This window comes from Hyaena hyaena, unplaced genomic scaffold (genome assembly GCF_003009895.1).
Source record: "Hyaena hyaena isolate Hyena2069 unplaced genomic scaffold, ASM300989v1 scaffold_352, whole genome shotgun sequence".
Taxonomy (NCBI): domain Eukaryota; kingdom Metazoa; phylum Chordata; class Mammalia; order Carnivora; family Hyaenidae; genus Hyaena; species Hyaena hyaena.
The window spans coordinates 515,107-540,089 of NW_024080984.1; the positions used below are offsets into that span (position 1 = coordinate 515,107).

Below are 24,983 nucleotides of genomic sequence, written 5' to 3' on the forward strand. Positions count from 1 at the left end.
CACATGATTCAGATGTTTCAGAGTGAGTCAGATAGGGACTGATGGACTTGGTTTGGGTTTATTGCTCACTCTCTGCTAGGAGAGGGCAGAGTACCAAAACTGCATACGCTGGAGGAGGGATGCTTTCTTTAAGGAAGATCAAGGTGCATGTTACCACAGGAAGGGGAAGTGGATGTGGACAGGATAAAAAAAAAGTCAATTACTGTTATAGTTTCTTGGGTGACATAATATTTCTTTAATCTTATAATGCAGTATTAGCTATTTCTTGGCTGAACCCAAACCTTTCAGCCTTTACAGATTTGCCATGATCATAATGTAGCATTTACTAAATGCCATGAAGACTGGTCTCCTTTATACTTCAGCTGCTTTTCCTCTGTCTTTTGTTCATACTCTTAAGTGACTTTAAACCATGTAATCTTAGGGGCGCCTGGGTGGCTTAGTCGGTTAAGCGTCCGACTTTCGCTTAGGTCATGATCTCGCGGTTCGTGGGTTCGAGCCCCGCGTCGGGCTCTGTGCTGACTGCCAGCTCAGAGCCTGGAGCCTGTTTCGGAGTCTGTCACTCTCTCTCTCTCTGACCCTCCCCTGCTCACGCTGTCTCTCTCTCTCTCTCTCTCTCTCCTAGAAATAAATAAAACATTAAAAAAAATTAAACCATGTAATCTTAATTATTTGTAAGAAAGTTTTTTTGTTTCCATTATTCATTTAACGGATTTTTTTTTCCCGGTGCTTGCTATGTTCCTGGTATGTACAAGAAACTGAGGTTTCAAAAATAAGAGCAAATATGCTTTCTTCCCCCCAGCTTTGAGATATAATTGATATTGTGTAAGTTTAAGGTATACAGTGTGATGATTTGATACATGTATATGCTACAAAATGTTTACCACAATTATGTGTTAAACACATCCTTTATCTCACATAATTACCATTTTGTTTTGTTGTTGTGGTAAGAACATTAAAGCTCTACTGTTGTAGTACCTTTCATGTATACAATACAGTATTGTCAACTATAGTCCCCATGCTATACGTTACATCCCTGGAACTTTGATATGCTGTAACATTACATGCCTGGAACTTATTCATCTTCTTATTTTTTAAAATATTTATTTATTTTTGGGAGAGTGCAAGTAGGGCAGGGGCAGAAAGTTAGGGACCGAGGATCAAGTGGGGAAGGGCAGAGAGAGGCGCACAGAGGATCCAAAGTGGGCTCTGCCTGACAGACTGACAGCAGCGAGCCTGATGTGGTCTTGAAGTCACAAACTGGGAGATCATGAGAACCTGAGCCAAAGTTCGATGCTCAACTGACTGAGACACTGTGCCCCTGGGGCTTATTTATCTTATACTTGGAAGTTTGTACACTTTGAGCAATATCTCATTTCCCCTACCCCTCACGCCCCTGGCAACCGCCATTCTGCACTCTGTTTCTATGAGTTCAGTGTTTTTAGATTCCATGTATAATTGAGGTGATATAGTACTTGTCTTTCTCTGGCTTAGTTTAATTTAGCATAATGCCTTTGAGGTCTATCCATGTTGTTGCAAATGACAGGACTTCCTTTTTTTATGGCTGAATAATTTATAAATATTATACACACATATACACATATATCACATTTTCTTTATTCATCTGTTGATGTACACTTAGGTTGTTTCCATGTCTTGACTGTTGTGAATAATGTTGCATGAACATGGGAGCAATGCTTTAGTGAATATGGGATATCTCTTCAAGATAGTAATTTTATTTCCTTCAGATAAATACTCCAAAATGGAATTGCTGGATTGTATGGTAGTCTGTTTTTACCATTTTGAGGAACCTCCATACTGTTTTCTATAGTGAGTATACCTATTTGTATTTCTGGCAGTAGTGCACAAGGGTTCCCTTTTCTCCATATCCTCACCAATGTTTGTTATCTCTTGTTTTTTTGATAATAGCCATTCTAACAGCTGCAAGTTGATATATCATTGTGGTTTTGATTTGCATTTGATCTATGATTAGTGATGTTGAGCATCTTTTCATGTAACTGTTGGCCATTTGTATGTGTTTGGGAAAATGTCTATTCAAGTTGTCTGCCTGTGTTTAAATTAGATTTTTAAATTTATTTGCTATCAAGTTGTATAAGTGCCTTATGTATTTTGGATATTAATCCTTTATCAGACATGTGGTTCACAAATACTTTCTCCATTCTGTAGATTGCCTTTTCATACTGATTGTTTCTTTTGCTGTGCAGAATTTTTTTAGTTTTCCTGTAGTCCAACTTGTTTTACTTTTGTTGCTTGTGTATTTGGTACATATCCAAAACTCAGTGCCAAGACTGATGTCAAGGAGCTTTTTCCCTGTGTTTTCTTCTAGGAGTTATTTGGTTTCAGGTCTTGTGTTTAAGTTTTTAATCCATTTTGAGTTGACTTTTGTGTATGGTATAAGATCAGGATCCAGTTTCATTCTTTTGCATATCACTATCCAGTTTTCCCAACATACTTTGCTCCACTTTGGCAGTAAAGCTTACTTTAAAAATAAAAATAAAGCCAATTCTTAAAAAAAATTTATTCTCAAGTATTTTATTCTTTTTGATGCTATTATAAATGAGATTGATTTCTTTTTCACATAGTTTATTGTGATGTAGAAATGCAACTGGTTTTTGTTTACTGAATTTTGTATCCTGCAGCTTTACTGAATTTATTTACTAAGTCTATCAGATTTTTAGGTAGAATGTTTAGGATTTTCTGTATACAAGATTGTATCATCAGTGAACTGAGACACTTTTAGTTTTCCTTTCCAATTTGGATGCGGTTTATTTTTCTTGCCTAATTGCTCTGGCTAGGACTTCCAGTACTGTGCTGAGAAGGAGTAGTGAAAATGTCTACCCTTGTCTTGTTCCTGATCTTACAAGGAAAATTTTCAGCCTTTCACCGATCACTGTGATGTTATCTGTGGGTTTTTCATATATGGCTTTTATGTTGATATGTGCCTTCTCTACCCAATTTGTTGAGTTTTTAAAAATTTTTAGTTAGTCATGAAGAATGTTGAATTTTATCAAATGCTTTTTCTGCAGCCATTGACATGATCATATGATTTTTGTCTTTCATTTTAGTAATGTGTATCATGTTTGTTGATTTGCATGTGTTGAACTATCCTTGCATCCTAGGGCTAAATCCTGTTTGATCATTGTATATGAATTTAATATGCTGTTGAATTCTGTTTACTAGTATTTTGTTGAGGAATTTTGTGCTTATTATCATCAGGATATTGGCCCGTTTTCTTGTATCCTTATCTTTGGTATCAGTATAATCCTAACCTCCTTAATTAAGTTTGGGAATATTCCCTTCTCTTCAGTGTTTTGAAAGAGTTTGGGAAGAATTGGTGGTAATTCTTAAAAAATTTGGTAGAATTTACCCACGTAGGCATTTGGTCCTGGGCTTTTCATTATATAGGGCTTTTGATTGATTCAGTCTCCTTACTTTTATTGGTCTGCTCAGATTTTCTGTTTCTTTATAATTCAGAGTTGGTAGTTGTGTGCTTCTAGGAATTTCTTCATTTCTTGTAGGTTGTTCAATTTCTTGATGTATACTTGTTCATCTTAGTCTTTTGTGATCCTTGTCTTTCGGTGATACCTGCTGTAATGTCTCTTTTTTCATTTTTCTTGTTAATTTTATTTTTTCAAAAAGCCAACTCTTAATTTTGTTGGTCTTTATATTGTTTTTCTATTCTCTATTTCACCTCTGATCTTTCTGCTAACTTTGGGCTTAGTTGTTGTTTTTTCATTCTTTGAATTGTAAAGTTGGGTTATTGGAGATCATTTCTTTTTCTTAATTTATGCGTTTATCACTATAAACTTCTCTTAGCACTGCTTTTGCTGGATTCCATAAATTTTGATACATTGTATTTATATTTTCATTTACTTCAAGATATTTCTTTATTTCCCTGTTAATTTCCTCTTTGACTCATTGGTTTTTCAGGAGTTTGTTGTTTAAATTATAAATTTTTGTGAATTTTCCAGTTTTCTTATTATTCATTTCTAGTTTCTTACCTTTGTGGTTAGAAGAAATACTGGCATGATTTCAGTCTTTCTAAATTTGGTAAGACTTGTTTTGTAACCTAACATATGATTTATCCTGGAGAATGTTCCATGTGCACTTGAGAAAAATGTGTATTCTGCTGCTGTTGGGTGGAATATTCTGTATATGTCTGTTAGGTCTATTTAGTCTGAAGTATAGTTCAAGTTCAGTGTTTCCTTCCCAATTTTCTGTTTGGATGACTTATCCATTTTTGAAAGTGGGGTATTGTATTGCTGTTACTCTCTTCAGATTTGTTAGTATTTCCTTAATATTTTAGTTGCTTCAATGTTGGATGCATATATATTTACAGTTGTTAAATCCTCGTGATGAACTGACCTCTTTATCATAATATAATGACTTTTTTGGTCTCTTGTTAACAGGTTTTGACTTCAAGTCTATTTTGTCTTATATAGCTACTTCTCTTTTTTGGTTTCCATTTGCATGAGATGTGTTTCATTCCTTCTCTTTGAGCCTGTGTGTGTCCTTGAAGCTGAAATGAGTCTCTTGTAGGCACCATATAGTTGGGTCATTTTTCAAAAATGTTTAATTTATTTTGGTGGTGGGGTGGGGAGAGCATGAGCAAGGGAGGGTCAGAGAGAAAAGAGGGAGACAGAGGATCCAAAGTAGGCTCTGTGGTGTAAGCACAGAACCTGATGCAGGACTCAATCTCACAAACCTTGAAATCATAACCTCAACCAAAATGAAGAGTCAGATGCTTAACTGACTGAGTCACCCAGGCGCCTCGTGTTTTTTGTTGTTGTTGTTGTGTTTTTTTAAATCAAGTCAGCCACACTATGCCTTTTCTTTGGGTTGTTTTAGTCTGTGTACATTTAAAGTAAATATTGAGAGGTAAGAACTTACTGTTGCTATCTTGCTAATTGTTTTCTGGATATTTTATAGTTCCTTTGTTCCTGTCTTCTTCTCTTGCTCTTTTTGTGAATTGATGTTTTTCCATATTGGTACACTTTGATTACTTTGTCATTATTTTGTGTATACCTTCTATAAGTTTTTGTTTTGTGGTTACTCTGAGGCCTACCTGAAGTATTTTATAGATATAGTAGTCTATTTTAATCTGATAGCTTTGGTCTCATAAAAAAAGCTGCTCTTTCATTCCCCTCCCTCACATTTTGTGTTTTTGATATCACATTTTACATCTTTTTATATTGTGTGTCCATTCACAAACTATTGTAGCTTTAACTATTTTTGATACTTTTGTCCTTTAACCTTTACACTAGAGCTAATACACCATCATAGAGAGTATTCTGAATCTGATTACTTACTTGCCTTTACCAATGTACTGTTTATTATGGTAAGATTCCCTGTTACCAGTTAGTGTTTTTTTAGTTTCAGCTTTAAAAGCTCCTTTAAGTGTTTCTTGTAAGGCGGGTCTAGTGATGAAGAACTTCCTCGGCTTTTGATTATTTGGGAAGGCCTTATCTTGCTTTCATTTCTGAAGGACAGCCTTTCTGGGTAAAATATTGATTGGCAATTTATTTCTTCCATACTTTGAATATATCATACTGTTCTCTCCTGGGTTGCAAGGTCTCTGCTGAGAAATCCACTGATAGATATGGGGATTCCCTTATATGAAAGACTTTTTGTTTCTCTTGGTGCTTTTAAAATTCTCTTTGATTTTGGACCATTTTATTATACTGTGTTTTGGAGAAGATTGTTTAGGATTGAAAATTTGGGTCACTGGTTAGCTTTATGAACCTGGATGTCCATATATCTTCCAAGTTTGAGAAATTCTCAGCCGTTATTTTTTTAAATAAACTTTCTACTCTATTTTTCCCTACTTCTCTTTTGAGAAATCTGTAATGTGTACCTTGATTCTCTTACTAGTGTCTTAAAAGGCCCATAGATTTCTGCATACCTTTTCATTCTTATTTCTTTTTGCTCTTCTAACTGCACAATTTCAAAAGATCTGTCTTCAAGCTCACTGGTTATTTCTTGCTCTAGGCTGCTATTGAAGGTCTCTGTTGAATTGTTCAGCTCCAAAATTTGTTCTTTTTTGTTTTCTGTTTCTTTGCTGGACCTCTCATTTTCTTGTACTGTTTTCCTGACATTTTTAAATTGTTTTTCCATTTTTTTGTAGCTCTCTGAGCATCTTCAGAATGACTATTTTGAACTCTCTGTTGAGCAATTCCTGGATCTCCATTTCTTTAGGGCCAGTTAGGTACTGGAGGTTTACTGTATTCCTTTGATTGAGCTGTGTTCTCTTGATATCTTGTGAGTCTTGCAGCTTTGTGTCTGTGCATTTGAAGAATCACTCCTTCCTGATTTTATAGACTGACTTCAGTAAGGGAAGACTTTCATCTGCAGGTAGGGCATGCTAGAGCATGCTGTGTCCCTGAGTTTAGTGGTACACAGGCATGTGGCAACACTGGGTCCTCACTGGCCAGGTTGGCTCACTGACTAAAGCCATTAGGGTCCACATCATCAACAAATATGTGGGTTTTTGGCTAGCACTGTGGAGGTCTGTAGAGGCCCTCAGTAGCACCTGCTGGTTCAGCAGCTAGGGTCCAGGGCAAGCAGTGGTAGTGGCTGGAACCTCTGGTATTCACACATTCAGCTGCAAAGGCCAGCTACAGGTGCAACTAATGGCAGGTGTGGTTGCAAACACACATGTAATGGTGGGGCTCAGGTAGATGACTGCAGGGACCTTGGCTGTGGGTTTGTACTGTGGTGCTTACTGTGTGCGTGGCATGGAGGACAGTGATGTGGTTGGGCCATGGCATGCCGGAGGCTAGCTGCAAGTGAGTTCAATGGTACAGGCCAGTGACATAAGATAGGGCCTGAATTTGGACCCACAAGCAGCTGTGGTGGCCCTGGATATTGGTGTGCTCTTCTTTGGTTACAGCCTCCCCCAAAATATGCATGTACTTGTACGTGGTACCAGTACCAGAGGTCAGGGCAGTCATGTGCAAGTACACAACTGGAGGGGCTAACATGAGCACATGCATATCACAGAGGTCAGCATTGGGGGTCTGGGCTGGTATCTTGCACTCAGCAGCAACAGAGGCCTGGGCTGGCTGCTAGTGTGGTTCCCTGGCTCTGGAGGGGGCAGGTGTCTGTGCTGGTTGTTGGTTTTTTCGATGGAGAAAGTTTCTGGGGTCCTCTGCCCAGCAGGTCACTGGGAGCTCTAGTTGCTTCCACTGTATGGCTGCTACTGGTAGCCCCTGCTTTTCTTCCTTGTTCCTAGCCATGCCTATGTTGCTAGCCATGCCTATGTGTTTCAGTTTTTCCAGTCTTTACTTGGGGTGAAATAGAAGCAGGTCCTTTGTACAGTGTCCAGAAGGACTGGGGAACCTGATAGTTCACTTTGCTCTCCCTTTCCTGGCAAGGCGAAGTCTTTCTAGCTAGGGAGTTCCCTCTTTGTACTGAGCAATGCTGTCCAGGGGAATAGGTGAGGTAGTCAAAATAAAACACTTTTTCTTTCCTTTTTGTACAGTTATTTTCCATTTTTCCATTGTGTTGAGTTTTTTAATAGACTCAAGATCTCTCCTAAAGCTGTTTATTTGTTCATGGATAGCTAGATAGTACAAGGTGAAATGTTAACAGGGTATTGTATTGGATAGTAGTAAAGTAAATACGGATGAACAGACTAAGAAGACACTTTTCTATCGATGTCTTTTGTTTTTGCATATCTTGCAAGTAAAGCACTAACTGCCCTTTGTTCTGGATTATCTGTTTAAGATGTTTTGGTAGTGAATGGTCTTGGAAGACAGAGCTAGTGTCTTCCTTCCAAGGAAAGGGCAGGCATACTTACTCCCATTATAAGAAATACGGATTTTCTAAGCTCAGAGTTCTTCTGCATTGTAACCCACAGTTTCTATAGGAATCTGTCTGGACCTATGCACATGGCTTCCTTGGGACTTGGTATGGCTAAGATAAGTAGATAACTAGAAAAGATGGGAAATGTAATTTTAGGGGCGCCTGGGTGGCTTAGTCGGTTAAGCATCCGACTTTCACTTAGGTCATGATCTCTTGGTTCGTGGGTTCGAGCCCCGCGTCGGGCTCTGTGCTGACTGCCAGCTCAGAGCCTGGAGCCTATTTCAGAGTCTGTGACTCCCTCTCTCTCTGACCCTCCCCTGCTCACGCTGTCTCTCTCTCTCTCTCTCTCTCCTAGAAATAAATAAAAATATTTAAAAAAAAAAAAAGGAAATGTAATTTTAATTTATTTATTTTTATTATTTTAATTTTTTAAATTTATTCCTGTGAGAGACAGACAGAGAGCGTGAGTAGGGGAGGGTCAGAGAGAGAGGGAGATAGAGAATCTGAAACAGGCTCCAGGCTCTGAGCTAGCTGTCAGCACAGAGCCCGATGCGGGGCTCGAACCCACGAACCCTGAGATCATGACCTGAGCCGAAGTCGGACCCTTAACCAACTGAGCCACCCAGGCACCCCAGGAAAGGTAATTTTAAACATTTGGGAGGATTCTCTAAATTGTTGGCTGTACAAGTATTTTTAAAGTTTTTCTTCATTTGTAGAACTAACATTAGGGATCTCTGATAATGTATTGTACCTGTGGTGATCCTCAACTTTAATATGCACATATGTACTCAATGAAAATCCCTTTCCATTCAAAGCCTAGAGGTGTTTGTGAGTGTGTGTGTGTATTTCAATTGTAATAAAATATTTAAGATGTATAAATACTGCTTTGAATACCTACTTGAACTGTTTTTTTTTTTTTTTTAATGTAGGGTATAAAGGTTTTAACTGAATTTGAAAAAACTTAGAAAACTGTAACATCATTTTATTGATTAGTTGAGGTTAATGTAAGATGTGTCACATTCTTTTTTTCCCTATATATAAATCACTCTGAAGATACTCCTAGTATGGACCTTACAGTGTTCTCCACGGTACCTTACAACTCATGTTCTTTTGCAGTTCATTGCAGTGATTATGTCATTATATTAGACAAGTGGTAAAACTGCTGGCTCTTATGTTATAGAATATTAGAGTTGTAAGGAATCTCAGTAATGGCCATTTTAGTCTTACTTATAAAAGAACTGAGGTCCAGAGATAGTTGTAAAATAGTTTGAAGGTCCACAGCTATTTTTCAATAGAAATATGGACTTGAAATGAGGTTTGCTAATATTCCGTATATTTCATCATGCTACATCAGAACAGGGGAAGTGAATGCCCTGAGAATGGACAAAGAAATAAAACAGTCTGTGGCACGGTCTTCTGATTTTTGGTATGGTGGTATGAGATGACTTTAACTGGTACATTGATGAGCATTTTAACCTTTTAGAGTTATGTATTATAAGTATTAGAAAAATAGGAACTTGTGACTCAAATTAGTAAATTTATGGATTTTATTAGATAAGGCTAATTAAATTTAAAATAAAGACGAGTAAAAAAATTAAGTAAATAACTGTATACTGGTAGTACAGGCAAAAATTGTGAAGTTGGTATACCAATGGCTATTGAGAAACACTGATAGAGAAAAATAATTAAGTCCATATCTGGCAGCATAATTATGTGGCTGATAGAGAAATAAACATTTTTAAAAATTCAGTTAATAGTTTTGTGCTATATATTTGTTAATAGAACCCAGTGCTTTTATTATTTGCCTATTAATGGTCATATTCTTTTTAGCATATACATCTGTTTTCTCCCCTTAGGTTATTTAAAACATCTGTCCTCGCAGTGAAACATATAGTGCTCTTTGGCTATGCCAGAAATTTGTTGCACGCTTCTTAGAATTCAGATTGAAGTAGTACATATAAGAACAGTTAGCAACAATGGAAGGCAACATGAATGAACTTTTACAAAAAACTGATAGGCAATTTACATATGCTAAATTACACAGATTATAGGTGTACAGCCCAATTTATGTTTACATATGTGTAAACCCAAGTTACCACCACTCAGGTCAAGCTGCAGAACATTTCCAGTCCCCCAGTAGGTTTTCTCATGCCCCCTTCTTGTCAGTAACTCCCCCTCCAAAGGTAATCACTTTACTGTAATTCATAAGCTCCTAGTGGTTGGCACATAGTAAGTGCTCAAAAATATTTGTTAAATAAATGAATGAGGTTTTAAGGTTTTATATACTTGAAGGGATATTTTTGTACATTATAAAGTAATAGTTTTCCTTTTGTAATTTTTCTTTCTCCTATATATTTTTAAATGTTTAAAATGTTATTACATCTAACCATTTTCCTGTATTTCTTATGTACCCTTAAAGATAAGTTATTTCTTCAAGCGTTAGGTAAATATTCCATTTTCAGTCCCCTTCTCATAGTTTAACCTAAAATGTTTGCCTACTCGGTCTGCAGTTAATTTTGTTGTGGTCCTAATTTTTTTTTTACTTTGAAAGTAGACATTTTTTTTTTTTACTTTTAGTTTTTAAAGTTTATTTATTTTGAGAGAGTGAGTTTGTGTGCACACAAGCAGGGTGCGGGCAGAGAGGGAGGGAGAGAGAGAATCCCAAGCAGGCTCCATACTGTCAGCACACAGCCTGACGGCAGGCTCATACCCACGAACCGTGACATCATGACCTGAGCTGAAATCAAGAGGCAGACGCTTAACTGACTGAGCCACCCAGGAGCTCTAAAAGTAGACATTTTAAAGTTCAAATAAGTCAAATAGTGGCTTAGAACCTTATCCATATACCTTAACCATGTGACATTTTCGTTCAGGTATTAGTTTATAAAACAGTTTTCTTTTTCTTTTAAAACTTGAGGAGTTCTAGAACTACTTTATGGGCAGTCCTTAAAAAGCAGCAAAGTTACAGTTTACTTGAAAGATTTAAAATTTAACCTATTACTAGGAAGGGCAAGGTCATTTGCTCACAAATGAGAAAGAGGTCATTAGATTTAAATGATTCAGTGTGAATAAGTAGTGCATCATGGAAAAGGATCATAATGCCACCATAACTGATGTATTTCTAAATAGAACCAGTCAAACCTGTCATCTTTGAGGAGATTTGATAGGTCTTGAATCTGATCTCTAATTAAAGTATTTCTAAATAGGAAAAAAAAATCACACTGCTTTCTCCCACCAAATTAAGAAATTAAGAAAGTAGTCTCTTTAGTGCCCATGTTGGGCATGGGGCTTGAACTCATAACCCTGAGATCAAGAGTTGCTTGCTCTACCAGCTGAGCCAGCTAGGGTCCCTGGTCTTAGCCATTTTTAAGTGTATAGTTCAGTGCTTATTGTATAGCCATCACCACCATTCATCTCCAGAACTCCTCATCTTCTGAAACTTCTCTATTGTTAAAACAGTAACTCTCTATTCCCCTTCTGATACCTTCTTTGTTTCTATAATTTTGACTGCTCTAGGTAATCATATAAGTGGAATCATACAGTATTTGTGGGGGTTTTTTTGGTGTGTGTGTGTGTGTGTGTGACTGATTTATTTCATTTAGCATAATGTCCTCATGGTTCAGGCATGTTGTAATATGTGCCACAATTTCCTTCATTTTTAAGTCTTAATAATATGCCACTGAATATGTATAACAATCTTGCTTAACCATTCTTCAGTGGACACTTACATATTTTAGCTGTTGTAAATAATGTTGCTGTAAACATGTATGTGCAGATACCTGTTCAAGACCCTGCATAGAGTTCTTTTGAGTTATACACAGAAATGGAATTGCTGGATTATGTGGTAATTCTATTTTTAATGTTTTTGAGGAACATCTGTATTCTTTGTCACACCATTGGTACCATTTTACATTCCCACCAAATGGTGTACAATGATTCTGGTTTCTACACATTTGCCAAACCACTTTTATTTATTTATTTATTTATTTATTTATTTAATAGAGAGTGCATATGTGTGTGAGCTGGGGAGAGGGGTAGAAGGAGAGAAAGAGAATCTTAAGCAGGTTCTCTGGTTTCTACACATTTGCCAAACCACTTTATTTATTTGTTTCTTTGTTTCTTTATTTATTTTATAGACAGAGAGTAAACATGTGTGTGAGCTGGGGAGAGGGGTAGAAGGAGAGAGAGAGAAAGAGAATCTTAAGCAAGTTCTATGCCCCTGCCACAAGGCTTGATCTCACAACCGTGAAATAATGACCTGAGCCAAAATCAAGAGTCTGATGGTTAACCAACTGAGCCACCCAGGTGCCCCCTGGCACACACCAGTTTTAATGCACTCATTTTGGTAGGCAGGAGTGTTAGCCTTGTTATTTACACTCCTTTACAGTCACAGCTTGTTTGCATAATTAGTCATTGAGTTTTGGCCACTGTGAAAACTCAAGGTGTGTATTATAAACAGTTAAGGATATTATCATTCACACTATTTTAAGTGCTGATTTAGTAGGTGTAAGAAAGATTTAGACCTTATTGTTGGATTCTTAAAGTACAAGTAATGCTTTCAGGAACAAAATGGGAAATAAACAAGGTGATGGAAAGAAATATTTAGCTCTTTTTATGTCATACATTATTCTTTTGAGAACTTTCTTGCTCTGGAGCAGAAGGAAAAACATCAAAATTTTACCCACTCTGATTGCTTCTCTTCCACATTACCTTGTGGTAAATAGAAGTAGATATTGAATGGACCCACATCAATAGTTGATTTTCATTTCTTTTTTAGAATTAATGGTTTATTTTTTTATTTTTATTTTTGAGAGAGAGAGAGAGACAGTGTGAACAGGGGACGGTCAGAGAGAGAGGTAGTTACAGAATCCGAAGACAGGCTCCAGGCTCTGAGCTAGCTGTCAGAACAGAGCCTGATGCGGGACTCGAACCCATGAACCGTGAGATCATGACCTGAGCCGAAGTCGGATGCTTAACCGACTGAACCACCCAGGCGCCCTGATTTTCATTTCTTAACATGTCTAACTAAAAAGCATGTTTAAATGTCAGTTATCAAATTCAGAATACACATTGCCCCCTTCCATCCTCTCACACCTCTTCCTCTATTAGATTATTTTCAGTAATGTGAGAATTTACTATGCAGTGTGTTACTGGACGTATGGAAGAATATGTGAGTGGCCTCCTGCCTAAGGGTTTATGCATATTCTCTAGTTGGAATGTGTTTCTTGCCATTCTTTACTTAGCTAACTGCCACTAATGCTTTAGGTCCCAACTTAAAACATCACTTTCTATGAGAAGTTTTCCATGACCTCATGTAAAGTCCTTGAGGTCATGGACCATGTGTATTTTGTGTACTTTGACTCTCCTCAGGGTAGTGTAATGCTTGGCACTTACCATGCAAATGCTTGGCACTTACCATGCACTCTGTATTAACTGTCTTCATGGGGCTTTGGATCTAAATGAGGAAGGCAGATGTATTAGAAGCACTTTGAGTGCAAAGAGGAGGAAACCCCTCTGCAATAGAGAAGAAATGGAATCCACTTGGTCTTGTCTGTTCCTTTTTAGAATTAGTGTAATATTAATATGTATTTTTCAAGTGCATTAATTCATTTGAAAACATTTATATTATCTGTTAATGCCAAGTAGTTTATTACAAAGCTTTTCAAATGATGAAATTACCCATACTTTGTGTCTCATAGCCTTTTGTTTTGAGTTGTCTCTGAGATGTTTTATAGGACAGTATGTGGAAGGTAAGTTAGGGGAAACTGATTCTTTTTTCTGGTGGTCTTTATTAAACTTATAAGTAAGCTCCTTATATGTCATTTTAATTTTTTACATTCTTGAAGCCAGGTATTTGAATTTACCATATCCATCTGCCTTAGCAAATATAACCTTTTCGTACTGTATATACAATTAGAGAGATATTAATTGCCATTCTTAAAACAGTTTAAGTTTCAGGGTGCATGGATGGCTCAGTGGGTTGAGTGTCCAATTCTTGATTTCAGCTCAGGTCATGGTCCCAGGGTCGTGGGATTGAGCCCCCCTGTTGAGCTCTGTGCCGAGTGTGGAGCCTGCTTGAGATTCCCTTTGCCCTTCTGCCTTGCTTGATGCTCTCTCTCCCTCTAAAATCAAAAAAAAAAAAACTACAAAACAGTTTAAGTACCAGATGATAGAAGAATATAAATGAGTACATCAATAAGTAGATTATATTTAATATTTGTCATAGATATTTGATAAAACACTAATAACTTAGCTTTATCATTAGAATTTTATCTAGTAGATAATTAGCATTAAATGTTTTTAAGACCTAAATTTTTAAAATTATAATTATTTCCAGAAACATATTCCAGAGAGCATGGAAATGGAACATTGATAACATTCAAAAACCTCCTTGTCCCATCCTTATCGTTACCCCATACAGCCTCTTCAAAGATAAACCATTATCTGGATTTCTATGCCATTGATTAATTTGTCTTGTTTTTGAACCCTGTATGAATTGGGTTTGACTTTCTATTTTATTTTATTTTATTTTATTTTATTTTATTTTATTTTATTTTATTTTATTTTTTATTTCTGAGAGAGAGAAAAAGAGAGAGAGAGAACGCATGTGAGCAGGGGAGGGTCAGAGAGAGAGGGAGATACAGAATCTGAAACAGGCTCCAGGCTCTGAGCTGGCTGTCAGTACAGAGCCCTACGCTGGGCTCAAACCCACGGACTGTGAGATCATGACCTGAGCCGAAGTCGGACGTTTAACTGATTGAGCCACCCAGGCGCCCCTGGTTTTGACTTTCAAACTGCCTTTTATAAACAGAAATTTTCTCTGCAAAGCGGTCCTATCTTTGGCTATTGGGAGCCCTTTTGATTGGCTCCCGAGTCTTCATTATATAACTCCGATAGTCTTTCATACCATTCTTGCTTGGATATGCAGGATACTGGAATGTAAGATACTCTAGGCTCACTTTGTACATGTGTTGTCTTAGACCTAGAATATGCCATTTCTCCAAGAAGCCTCGGTGCCTTTTAATGAGAAACAAGGGAGATCGCAGAGTGAGTGGTGGGTCTGGTTGCTAATGGGTGCTATTTTGCTATTTCCTTTAAAACCCATAGAACTATATATTTCACTTTGGAATGATTTTTTTCCTTCTCTTGAAGTTTTAAAATGGAGGTATGAATGTATATTAAGAGGTATTTTATGCAGTTTTCTGCAGATTGGCTTGATACTTTTAAGGAAACATATTACTTTGAGTTCTATTCAGTCACTTATATGTTCTCTGTATCCAACTGTGCAAAATGTCCAAGGATTTATATATGATAGAATCGTGCTGTAACCAAAGTTTATTTATTTTTAAACTAGGCAATTTCCTTTTTAATCTATTCCTTTTCCACATGTATTTTTGAGACAAATTGTAAAGTGTATAGTAACCTATTTGAGATTGCTTCAGTTCTTTTTTGTTTGTTTTTGTAGAATTAGGTATCTATTGAGAGATACTGTAAACTAGTTTTGTTTGTGATTAAGTCTAAAACCAAATAGATGAATCTCAAAAAAAAATGTAAGCTTAAGTTCAATATAGCCTGCATAAATTTAAAAAGCCATTAGATTATAAAGATTTATAAAAGATTCTGCATTAATTAATACTAGTTAGGTTTATTTATATATTCTGTTTTTGGTAGTTAATTTGTTTTATTTAATATAAAAAGGCTTTACAAAATTTTTTGTTTTGTTTTGTTATTGCTTTTTGTATTCTTAATCTACTGCCTCCAAAAGTCTGAGTTTAATATCCTTATGTGCTGCTATAGGTGACATCATGCATGTAGCTTTGTTATAAAGCTCATTACATTGTAGTGAACTAGTCAGTTTATTTTGTCTTCTTTCAGCTAGGACAGGAATGATGATTGTTGTTCTGTATATGTCTAGAATCCACAATAGTATCTCCTACATGACAAGAAGTAAATAAATATTTGATGAATGTATTTTGAGCCCTACAAAGGGCATGTAATTGATGGTAAAATAACATAGGTATAAAGGCTTATAAGCCATAAATTTTATGAATTATGTATATTAATGTTGGTCTAGAGAAAATGGAAAATGGAATTTGTTTTGTACCTTGCTGGAAATTTAGTAGTGGTGATTTTCTGTTTTTCATTGAATTTAGTCCAACACTGTAGGTTTTCCTCTGGGCAAATCACTAATGATATTGTTTTGGCTGAACTCTATATATTGTGTATTTCATCATCATCATTATTGTTGTTCTTATTATTTTTAGAGTAGAAGGAATTTTAACATAATTAATAGGTGCCAAAATATTATTACACTCAAAGAAACATATGTATTATGCTATTTTGCAATAATTTAGATGAAAACCATTTGGATATATGGACTGCTTTAATCAATTCACTTACATGATTTTTATTTTTTGTCAAAGTACTTTATTTTTTAAGCTTTACTTATTTAAGTAATCTCTACGCCCCATGTGGGACTCTGACTCACAACCTGCAGATCAAGAGTCACATGCTCTTTGAGTTGAGCCAGCCAGGCATCCTTGTCAAAGTGCTTATGAATAGGATGTTGGTGCTGGCGTGCTTTTTGGGAACTATCATGTTTATGTAATGAATTTCTCATATTAGACTTACCTTAAGGATTTGACTTAATGTAAATACTGTAGATTAGTTCAGACTAGCTAAACTAAAATGCTTTTCTGTTTTGTTTTGTTTTGTTTTGTTTTTTGAGAGAGTGTAAACAGGGAAGGGGCAGAGAGAGAGGGAGACCAGGCATCCCAGACAGGCTCCACGGTATCAGAACAGAGCCCAACACTGAGCCCCATCTCAGGAACCCTGAGATCTTGACCTGATCCGAAATCCAGAGTCAGGCGCTTAACCAACTGAGCCACCCAGGTACCCCCAAAACCAAATTGTTTTTATTTGTAACCTATTTTTGTCAAATTAGTGGTGAGTGAAATTAAAATTCTTGAATCCAATCCTACTTTCCTGTGTGTTATTCTTTAGAAGTATGGTGTGTTCATTGATAAACATTCTTGATGTTGAGAATTTTTGTTTTTGTTACACTTTTAACAAAACAAAACAAAACACCTTGGGGCATCCTATGAGATTGTACTAATCATACACAACCTGTCAATGCCTTTAGAAGCAGCCATCATCATTCATTATAGCATTAGACGGTTGTTACGATTAAATGATGTGTGTTAAAGATGTAAGCCTTGCTTAGTAATTTCTCATTCTTTTTCTCTGTAACGGAAATAACAATTTAAGCCCAAAATAGAGATGAATTATTATCAAAATTATCTTTTCTATTATAAAAAAAAGTTCTAGGAACTTTTTTGTTTAAGTGTAGACAATGAGGCACCAGTCTCCCAAACAATGTCTAAAGTACTGATCATAAAAGGAACAAAAGTGGGAACAAATTCTTCTTTAAACTTTGAATTTAACTAGTAATTATGTTTAAATTTGGATGCAGGCCTAGCTGTAGCCTGGCAGTTTGGAGAAAGGAGCCTTCAGGATTTTGATATATTGTACTCCTTTACAAAAAAAAATTAGACTTTCTTTCTTATTATAGTAGTAACATACACTATTGAAAAAAATTTTAAGTGGCAAAAGAGATTGATTGCCTTTCTTCTCAACTTATTCCTTAGGGCTTCCTCCATTAAGTTTGTGTTTAATTATCATTTAACTTAAAAAATAAAGTATAATTCTTAGATTTATTATCATTTAAACATCTTTTGACTTTCACCTCTGAAAGATGGGGAAATTATTGTGCTTATTAAAACTTTAAGCCTCTAATCAGTCATCCATTCCTCTAGGATTTTTGTTATATATTTTTTGTTGTAGTCTTTGGCTTCAAAAAAAGTACTAAAAACTTGTTTCCTTTTTTTAAACTTAAAAAAATATTTATTAAGTATTTTTGGGAGAGAGACAGAGCATGAGCAGGGGAGGGGCAGAGAGAGAGGGAGACCAGAATCTGAAGCAGGCTCCAGGTTCTGAGCCGTCACCACAGAACCTGACATGGGGCTTGAACTCATGAACAGTGAGATCATGACCTGAGCTGAATTCAGATGCTTAACAGATTGAGCCACTCAGATGCCCCTAAAAACTTGTTTCTTGACATATTAGCAGTGTCTCTTACCTTCTTACCAAGAAGTGTCTTCTTGTTATCAATGGTAAAGAATTTAGTGTACTTATCTTTAATTTTATCTTTCTTTTCCTGCTTCCTACTTCCTTCTTAAAAATTTTTTTACTGTTTATTTTTATTTGAGAGAGAGAAAGAGAAAGAGAGAATGGTAGAGGGGCAGAGAGAGAGAGAGAGAGGGAGATACAGAATCTGAAACAGGCTCTAGGCTCTGAGCTGTCAGCAAAGAGCCCAACACAGGGCTCAAACTCTGAATGGCCAGATCATGACCTGTGCCAGTGTCAGAGGCTTAACCAACGTAGCTACCCAAGCACCCCCTACTTCCTTTTTTAAAAGTCATGTTATGATTTGACTTTTACTGTGTGTGTGTGTGTGTGTGTGTGTGTGTATCTTCTTTGCCTTTTATATTAGTTAATTCAGTCTTTACATAAACTATATGGAGTATTTCTGCAAATTGAAAAGCAAAAATTGGGATTCATTCTATAAATATTGATCCTTTAATATTGAAGTACTCCAAAGATCAGACCTTGGTCCTTTTTTCAGTCTGCACAGATTCCCCAGGAGATCTCATCTAATCTCATGGTTTTACATTTTAAATTTGGGGGGTAGGGATGGTGGGAGCATATAAAAATGTTAAGCTTTACAATTGGATCAAATTTAAGTTGTTATCAACCTAAAACAGACTGTTGTAGTTAGAAGTTGTTATATGTAAGCCTCATGATAACCACAAAGCAAAAACCTATAGTAAATGCACAAAAGATGAAGAGAAAGGAATATAAGTATACCATTAAAACAAAGTTATCAAACCACAAAGGAAGAGAATAAGGGAAGAAGAGAGGAACAGAGAGGAATTATGAAAATAGTCAGAAAACCATTAATAAAATGGCAGCAAACACAATACTTATCAATAATTATTTTTTAAAAGTTAAAAAAAGATTATTTTATCTTATTTTTTATTTTTTTAAAATAGTTTATTGTCAAGTTGGTTTCCATATAACAGTGCTCATCCCCACAAGTGCCCTCCTCCATGCCCATCACCCCTCTTCCCCACCCCCCTCAACCCCCATCAACCCTTAGTTTGATCTCGGCATTCAAGAGTCTCTCATGGTTTACCTCCCTCCCTCTCCCCCACTATTTTCCCCCTAAAAATGATTATTTTAAGTGTAATTGGACTAAATTCTCCAATCAAAGATTGGAGAGTGGCTGAATAGACTAAAAATAAACAAAATACAAGACTCATTTGTATGCTACCATAAGAGACTAACTTTAGATGTTAGGACCCACAAAGTCTGAAAGGGAAGGGATGGAAAAAGATATTCCATGCAAATGGAAACTAAAAAACTGGAGTAGCTATACTTATATCAGACAAAATAGACTTTAAAACAAAAACTGTAATAAGACAAAGATGGGTATCATATAATGGTAAAGGGATCAATCCAACATGAGGATGTAACATTTATAAATATTTATACCCCAACACGAGAACATTTAAATATATAAAAGACAGATATTAATAAGACCTAAAGGGAAGTAGACAGCAGTACAATAATAAGGGACTTTAATACTCCAATATCAATGATTAGATGATCCAGGCAGAAAATCAATAGGAAAACATTTCCCTTAAATAATATGTCAAACCGGATGGAATTAGTAGACGTATATAGAACATTCCATCCAAAAGCAACAGAATCCACATTCTTCTCAAGTACACATGGAACATTCTCCAAAATTGACCATATGTTAGCCTATAAGTCTTAATCAATTTAAGAGTGTTGAAATCATATCAAGCATTACTTTTACCACAATGGTTAGAAACTAGAAACAATTTACATGAAGAAAACTGGAAAATTTACAAATATGTGGAGCTTAAACAACATGCTGCTGACTGCCATTTGAGTAGAGAAATAAAAAAAATACCCCATGGGGCACATGGGTGGCTCAGTTGGTGGAGCATCTGACTTTGGCTCAGGTCATGATCTCATGGATCATGAGTTTGAGCCCCATGTCATGCTCTGTGCTGACAGCTAGCTCAGAGCCTGGAGCCTGCTTCAGATTCTGTGTCTCCTTCTCTCTCTGCTCCTCCTCCACTTGCTCTCTGTCTCTCTTTCTCTTAAAAATAACCATTAAAAAAATTAAATATAATTTAAAAAAATCCCTCATGAGAAACAAAAATAGAAATATGCCAAAATTTTGTGGGATGCAGCAAAAGTCATTTTTTTTTAAACCTTTTTTTTTTTTTAATTATTTCTAAGAGAGAGAGAGAGAGATAGCGTGAGCAGGGGAGGGTCAGAGAGAGAGGGAGTCACAGACTGAAACAGGCTCCAGGCTCTGAGCTGGCAGTCAGCACAGAGCCCGACGCGGGGCTCGAACCCACGAACCGTGAGATCATGACCTAAACGAAAGTCAGACACTTAACCAACTAACCCACCCAGGCACCCCAGCAAAAGTCATTCTAAGAGAGAAGTTCATGGGGATAAATACCTAGCTGAAGAAACAAGAAAAATCTCATATAAACAACCTAACTTTACACTTCAAGGAAATAAAAAAGAACAAAGCCCAAAGCTAGTAGCAGGAAGGAACTAACAAAAATTACAGCGAAATAATGAAATGGAGACTAAAAAGACAGTAGAAAAGATTGTTGAAATTAAGAGCTGCATCTTTGAAAAGATAAAATTGGCAAACCTTTAGCTAAACTCCTTAAGAAAAAGGATTCTAATAAATAAAATTAGAAGTTAAAGAGGAGAAATTACAACTGACATCACAGAAATACAAAGGAATGGAAGAGAGTACTATGAACAAATATGCCACCTAATTGGACAGTCTAGAAGAAATGGATAAATTCCTAGAAATATATAAGTTACCAAAACTAAATCATGATGAAATAGACAATCTGAACAGATCAATTGCTAGTAAGGAGATTGAATTAGCAGTTTAAAAACTTGCTGCCAACAAAAGTCCAAGGTCAGATGGCTTCACTTGTATATTCTACCAAACATTCAAAGAGGAATTAATATCAGTCCTTCTCAAACTCTTCCAAAGTATAGGAGAGGACTCTTCCAAATTTTCATTTTACATGACCAGCATTGCTCCAGTACAGGGAGCAAAAAAAATTAGCAAACTGAATTAAATAATACATCAAAAGGATCATACACCATCATCAAGTGGGTTTATTCTAGGGCTGCAAGAATGGCTTAACGTCTACAAATCAGTCACTGTGATACACCATATTAATAAACTCTGTCAGCACAGAGCCCAATGCAGGCTCGAGCCCACGAACTGCAAAATCATTACCTGAGATGAAGCTGGACACTTACCCAACCATTCTCCCCAATAAAATATTTCTAAAGTTGAAGCTTCCAGTGGGTGTCTTATTATTTTGCTTTTAGTATTGCCAGTTTCTAGAATATGTCTGTCAGTATTCAAATTGAATTATAGTGTGCATCTCATAGGCATAAATAATTTTTGTATCATCTGTTTTGGATTATTTTTTATTCATATAGGTAATTAAAGTGACAGTTTAGTGCAACAAATGCTCATAAAATGTCTGCCATGAACTAGCACTGGGTAGACAGATCATAAAATGCAGTCTTTGTCCCTGAAGAGAATTAGATCATGAGAATAAATAATTACAATGCATTGTGTAATACATATAGTAGGGAAGTATACTTAAGGTTTATAAACTGAAAGTTCACTTAGTTTGGTCTAATTTTATTATTTATATCAGAGAAACCAAATGACAGCCCTCCAAAGCCCAATTAAGTATTTTCACCAGCATTTATACTTCAGTGAAGCTTTTTTATACTTGCAGGAACAAAATGTTTTCAGAACTTCAAGAAATGATTAGAATTCTACTGACTTGTTGATTTGGGTTTTGTTAGTTCTTTTAAGGAAACATTATTAGGTTATTAGAGACTCTTGAATATATTTAGTTTTATATTTTAAGAGTTCAGCTTGGGGGCACATGTGTAGCCTACTTGGTTGAGTGTCTTGACTCTTGATTTTGGCTCAGGTCATGATCTCACAGTTGATGAGATTGAGCCCCGTATCAGGCTTTACACTGACAGCCTAGAGCCTGCTTGGGATTCTCTCTCTCCCTCTCTGTCTGCCCTTCCCCCATTTGTGCTGGCTCGCTCTCTCACAATAAATACACAGTAAAAAAAGACTTCAGTTTGGAGGTTTTGTTTAAAAAGTTCAGAAGAAAAAGACTTGTGATAAAGACATGCTTTTAAGACTTTCAAAATAGGGGCACCTGGGTGGCTCAGTCAGTTAAGCGTCCGACTTCTGCTCAGGTCATGATCTCGCAGTTCGTGGGTTCGAGCCCCACGTCAGGCTTTGTGCTGACAGCTAGCTCAGAGCCTGTTGCCTGTCTTCAGATTCTGTATCTCCCTCTCTCTCTGACCCTCCCCTGCTCTTGCTCTCTTTCCCTCTCTCTCTCTCTCAGAAATAAAGCATTAAAAATTTTTAAAAAAAGACTTTCAAAATAAAAATAACTATGAAATAAGTCATATTCATTGTAAAATTGGGAAAAGAGTATTTTATCAATAATATTCTGTAATTTGCCTTTTCCACCTAATGATGCCTTCTCTCTAGTCTATATAAAGCAAGTACATAAAGAGTATATAAGCAGCTACTTCATTTAGAAGTTGCTGGCATGATGTTCCGATGTGTATATATAGTAGAAGTTAAGCAGACTCCTAATGATTGACACTACGGTTGTTCCGGTTCTTCTCATCATATCTACTACTTTGCTGGATGTGTTTATATGTCTTTGCGCATTTGTATAAACAAATATATGTGGCATAATTATTAGCCTCTAAATTACTGTATTACAGTGTATATATTTTAAATTATCTTTCTAAAAATTGGTATGATTCATCTTCTCACACAAGTATATGAGATTATCTGTTCTCCTACATTCTTGTCAGTGTTGGAGGTTAGCACAATTTTTAAAAAGATTTTGCCAATGTTATCATAAAAAAAAGTATTTTATTTCCTTGATTGTAAAGTAGATTTAAACATCTTTTTAAACTTTGAACAATCTCATGCCTATAATCTTGCTCATGCTGTTCCTCTTCACTTGGAATATTTCCTTTCCTTCTCCCATTTTTCTTTACCATTCTTCAAGGCCTGTGTCAAAATCTGTTTTTCCCATTACTGGATTTACCAATTACCTCAACCTAAAATACTCCTAATATACTTAATGCTTTTTTCTTCATTTATCATAGTTTTATACTAGTCCTAATACAATTTTTTTCTTCTAGGATTTCGATATTTACAGGATGGCTAAAGATTAATGGAAAGAGAAGCGTAAACTTATCTTCTTTCACTATGGATGCAGGTTTGGCTGATGGAGAACCTGATCAAACTTCGGTGAGTGGTTCAAATACAGCATAATAAGGTACTATCATCTCGATATAAAGTGTTTGAGATAAGCCATCATTTTATTTTTAAAATGCATTTAAAACAGACTTTAAAAATAATTTTAAAGTAATACTTTAACTCCTATGCTGATATGAAAATGACATAGTTTAAAACTTGTTGAAGCATAACCCAGTCAGTTTTCTCATACTTCCGTCCTATATTTTTCCTTTGCTTACTTATATTAACTTGGCTCCAACCCTTGGGATGGTAGATTCTTTGGTATAATGCAGAGGCCGAATTTTCTGTGCTTCATATTGCTGTGGAATTGAAAGTCACTATTATATTGAGATGTTTATAAATTTTAACTTAGTGACTGTCCTTTGTTCAGGCTCAAATGTAAGAACAGTCTAATGATTGATAGCAAAATGCACTTTTGTTTACTTGTGTTATTTTGTTCCTAGCCTTTTTTGGATTTCTGGTACAAACTTTAGTTTCTTAAAGGGTCAAAAAAAGTTAAACTTTAAAATAACTTGTTAATAGAAAATAAAATGGACATGAAAGTAATTTGTTGTATGAAGGTTATTGTCACAGCGATTATAAAAGGAAAACTGAAGGTGGCTTATTTTACTTTCGCTGTGATTTCAGCAAAAAGTTAAGATTAAAGCCTTCTCTTAGAACATGTTTACTTTGCCATAACTATTTTATTTAAAACTAATGGGCTTTCTTAACTTCTTTTAGCTGAAATATTTTTAATCTCTTAGTAATATTAAAAATGCCAGTAGTAACAACAGTTGCTACCCTCTAAGTGTATACTTTGTCAGACTGCCCTCATAACAGCCATTAAAGGTAGGTATTTGTTTATCCTTCCTTTTATAGATGAAATGGGCTCTAAGCTGGAGGTTAATTATCTTTTCTAAGAGCTCACAGCTTAAGGGGTTTCTCTGAGTACTTTGCCACTAATATGTTGACTCTGTACTTGTCTTTCCGAATAGAATCGCTTTAAATTTATTGTTATCTTTTAAACTAATTTGTAAACAGGTAGCATTAAATTCTATGCTGAACACTGGTGCTGTATTAATAAAGTTTTTCTCATTTTTAATCTAAATCCTGTTGATACTGTGAGGTTAGAGCAAGATATTTAAAAAGCAACGCGAACAATTTTATTTTCACTACGTTTCTTCTGTGAAATATTGTAGCTTATTTTAGGGAGAATGCACCAATAATTTTATTGTAAACTACTGAAATATTCTGTTTTTGAAACTTATCTTGAGATCTACTTTTGAGTTACCTATTTATAAAATACCACCTTTGAACTACATGGCCTAAGCTGGTTACTGTTTAGATCTAGGAGAAGTGGATAAGAACATGGGCTTTGAAGACATTTAGCTACATGTTAAAATCTAACCTGGATTGTTTGACTTGGGTAATTAATTAAATTCTCCAGGGTTTCAGTTTCTTCATCTATTATATAAAGGTAATAGTAATACCTACTTTCCAGAGTTGTTTTAAGTTTTATTTGAGATAAGATTTCCATAAAGTGCCTATTACAAAGCCAGGGACATTATAAATATCCAATAAATAAAAGCTACTACTGTTGTTGATGTAACTAGCTATATTAAGCCTTCTCTTCAAACAGGGAAATAGAAGGCAGGAGAGGCAA

General features: G+C 35.8%; 1 protein-coding gene across 5 annotated transcripts in view; it reads left to right on the forward strand.

Moving 5' to 3' along the window:
- The window catches only part of OSBPL8 (oxysterol binding protein like 8), a 160,568-nt gene that overhangs the window by 25,800 nt on the left and 109,785 nt on the right, over positions 1-24,983 (forward strand). The window contains exon 2 of one of the 5 annotated variants that reach the window (XM_039249913.1): positions 23,224-23,332. The exons of 1 other annotated variant lie outside the window; for it this stretch is intronic. In XM_039249913.1, coding sequence (XP_039105844.1) covers positions 23,291-23,332 — 42 coding nt within the window. In that variant the 5' untranslated portion in view covers positions 23,224-23,290. Of the gene's footprint in view, positions 1-23,223; positions 23,333-24,983 lie in introns of those variants that run through there. 3 more of the 5 variants (XM_039249914.1, XM_039249915.1, XM_039249916.1) reach the window with 3 other exon arrangements.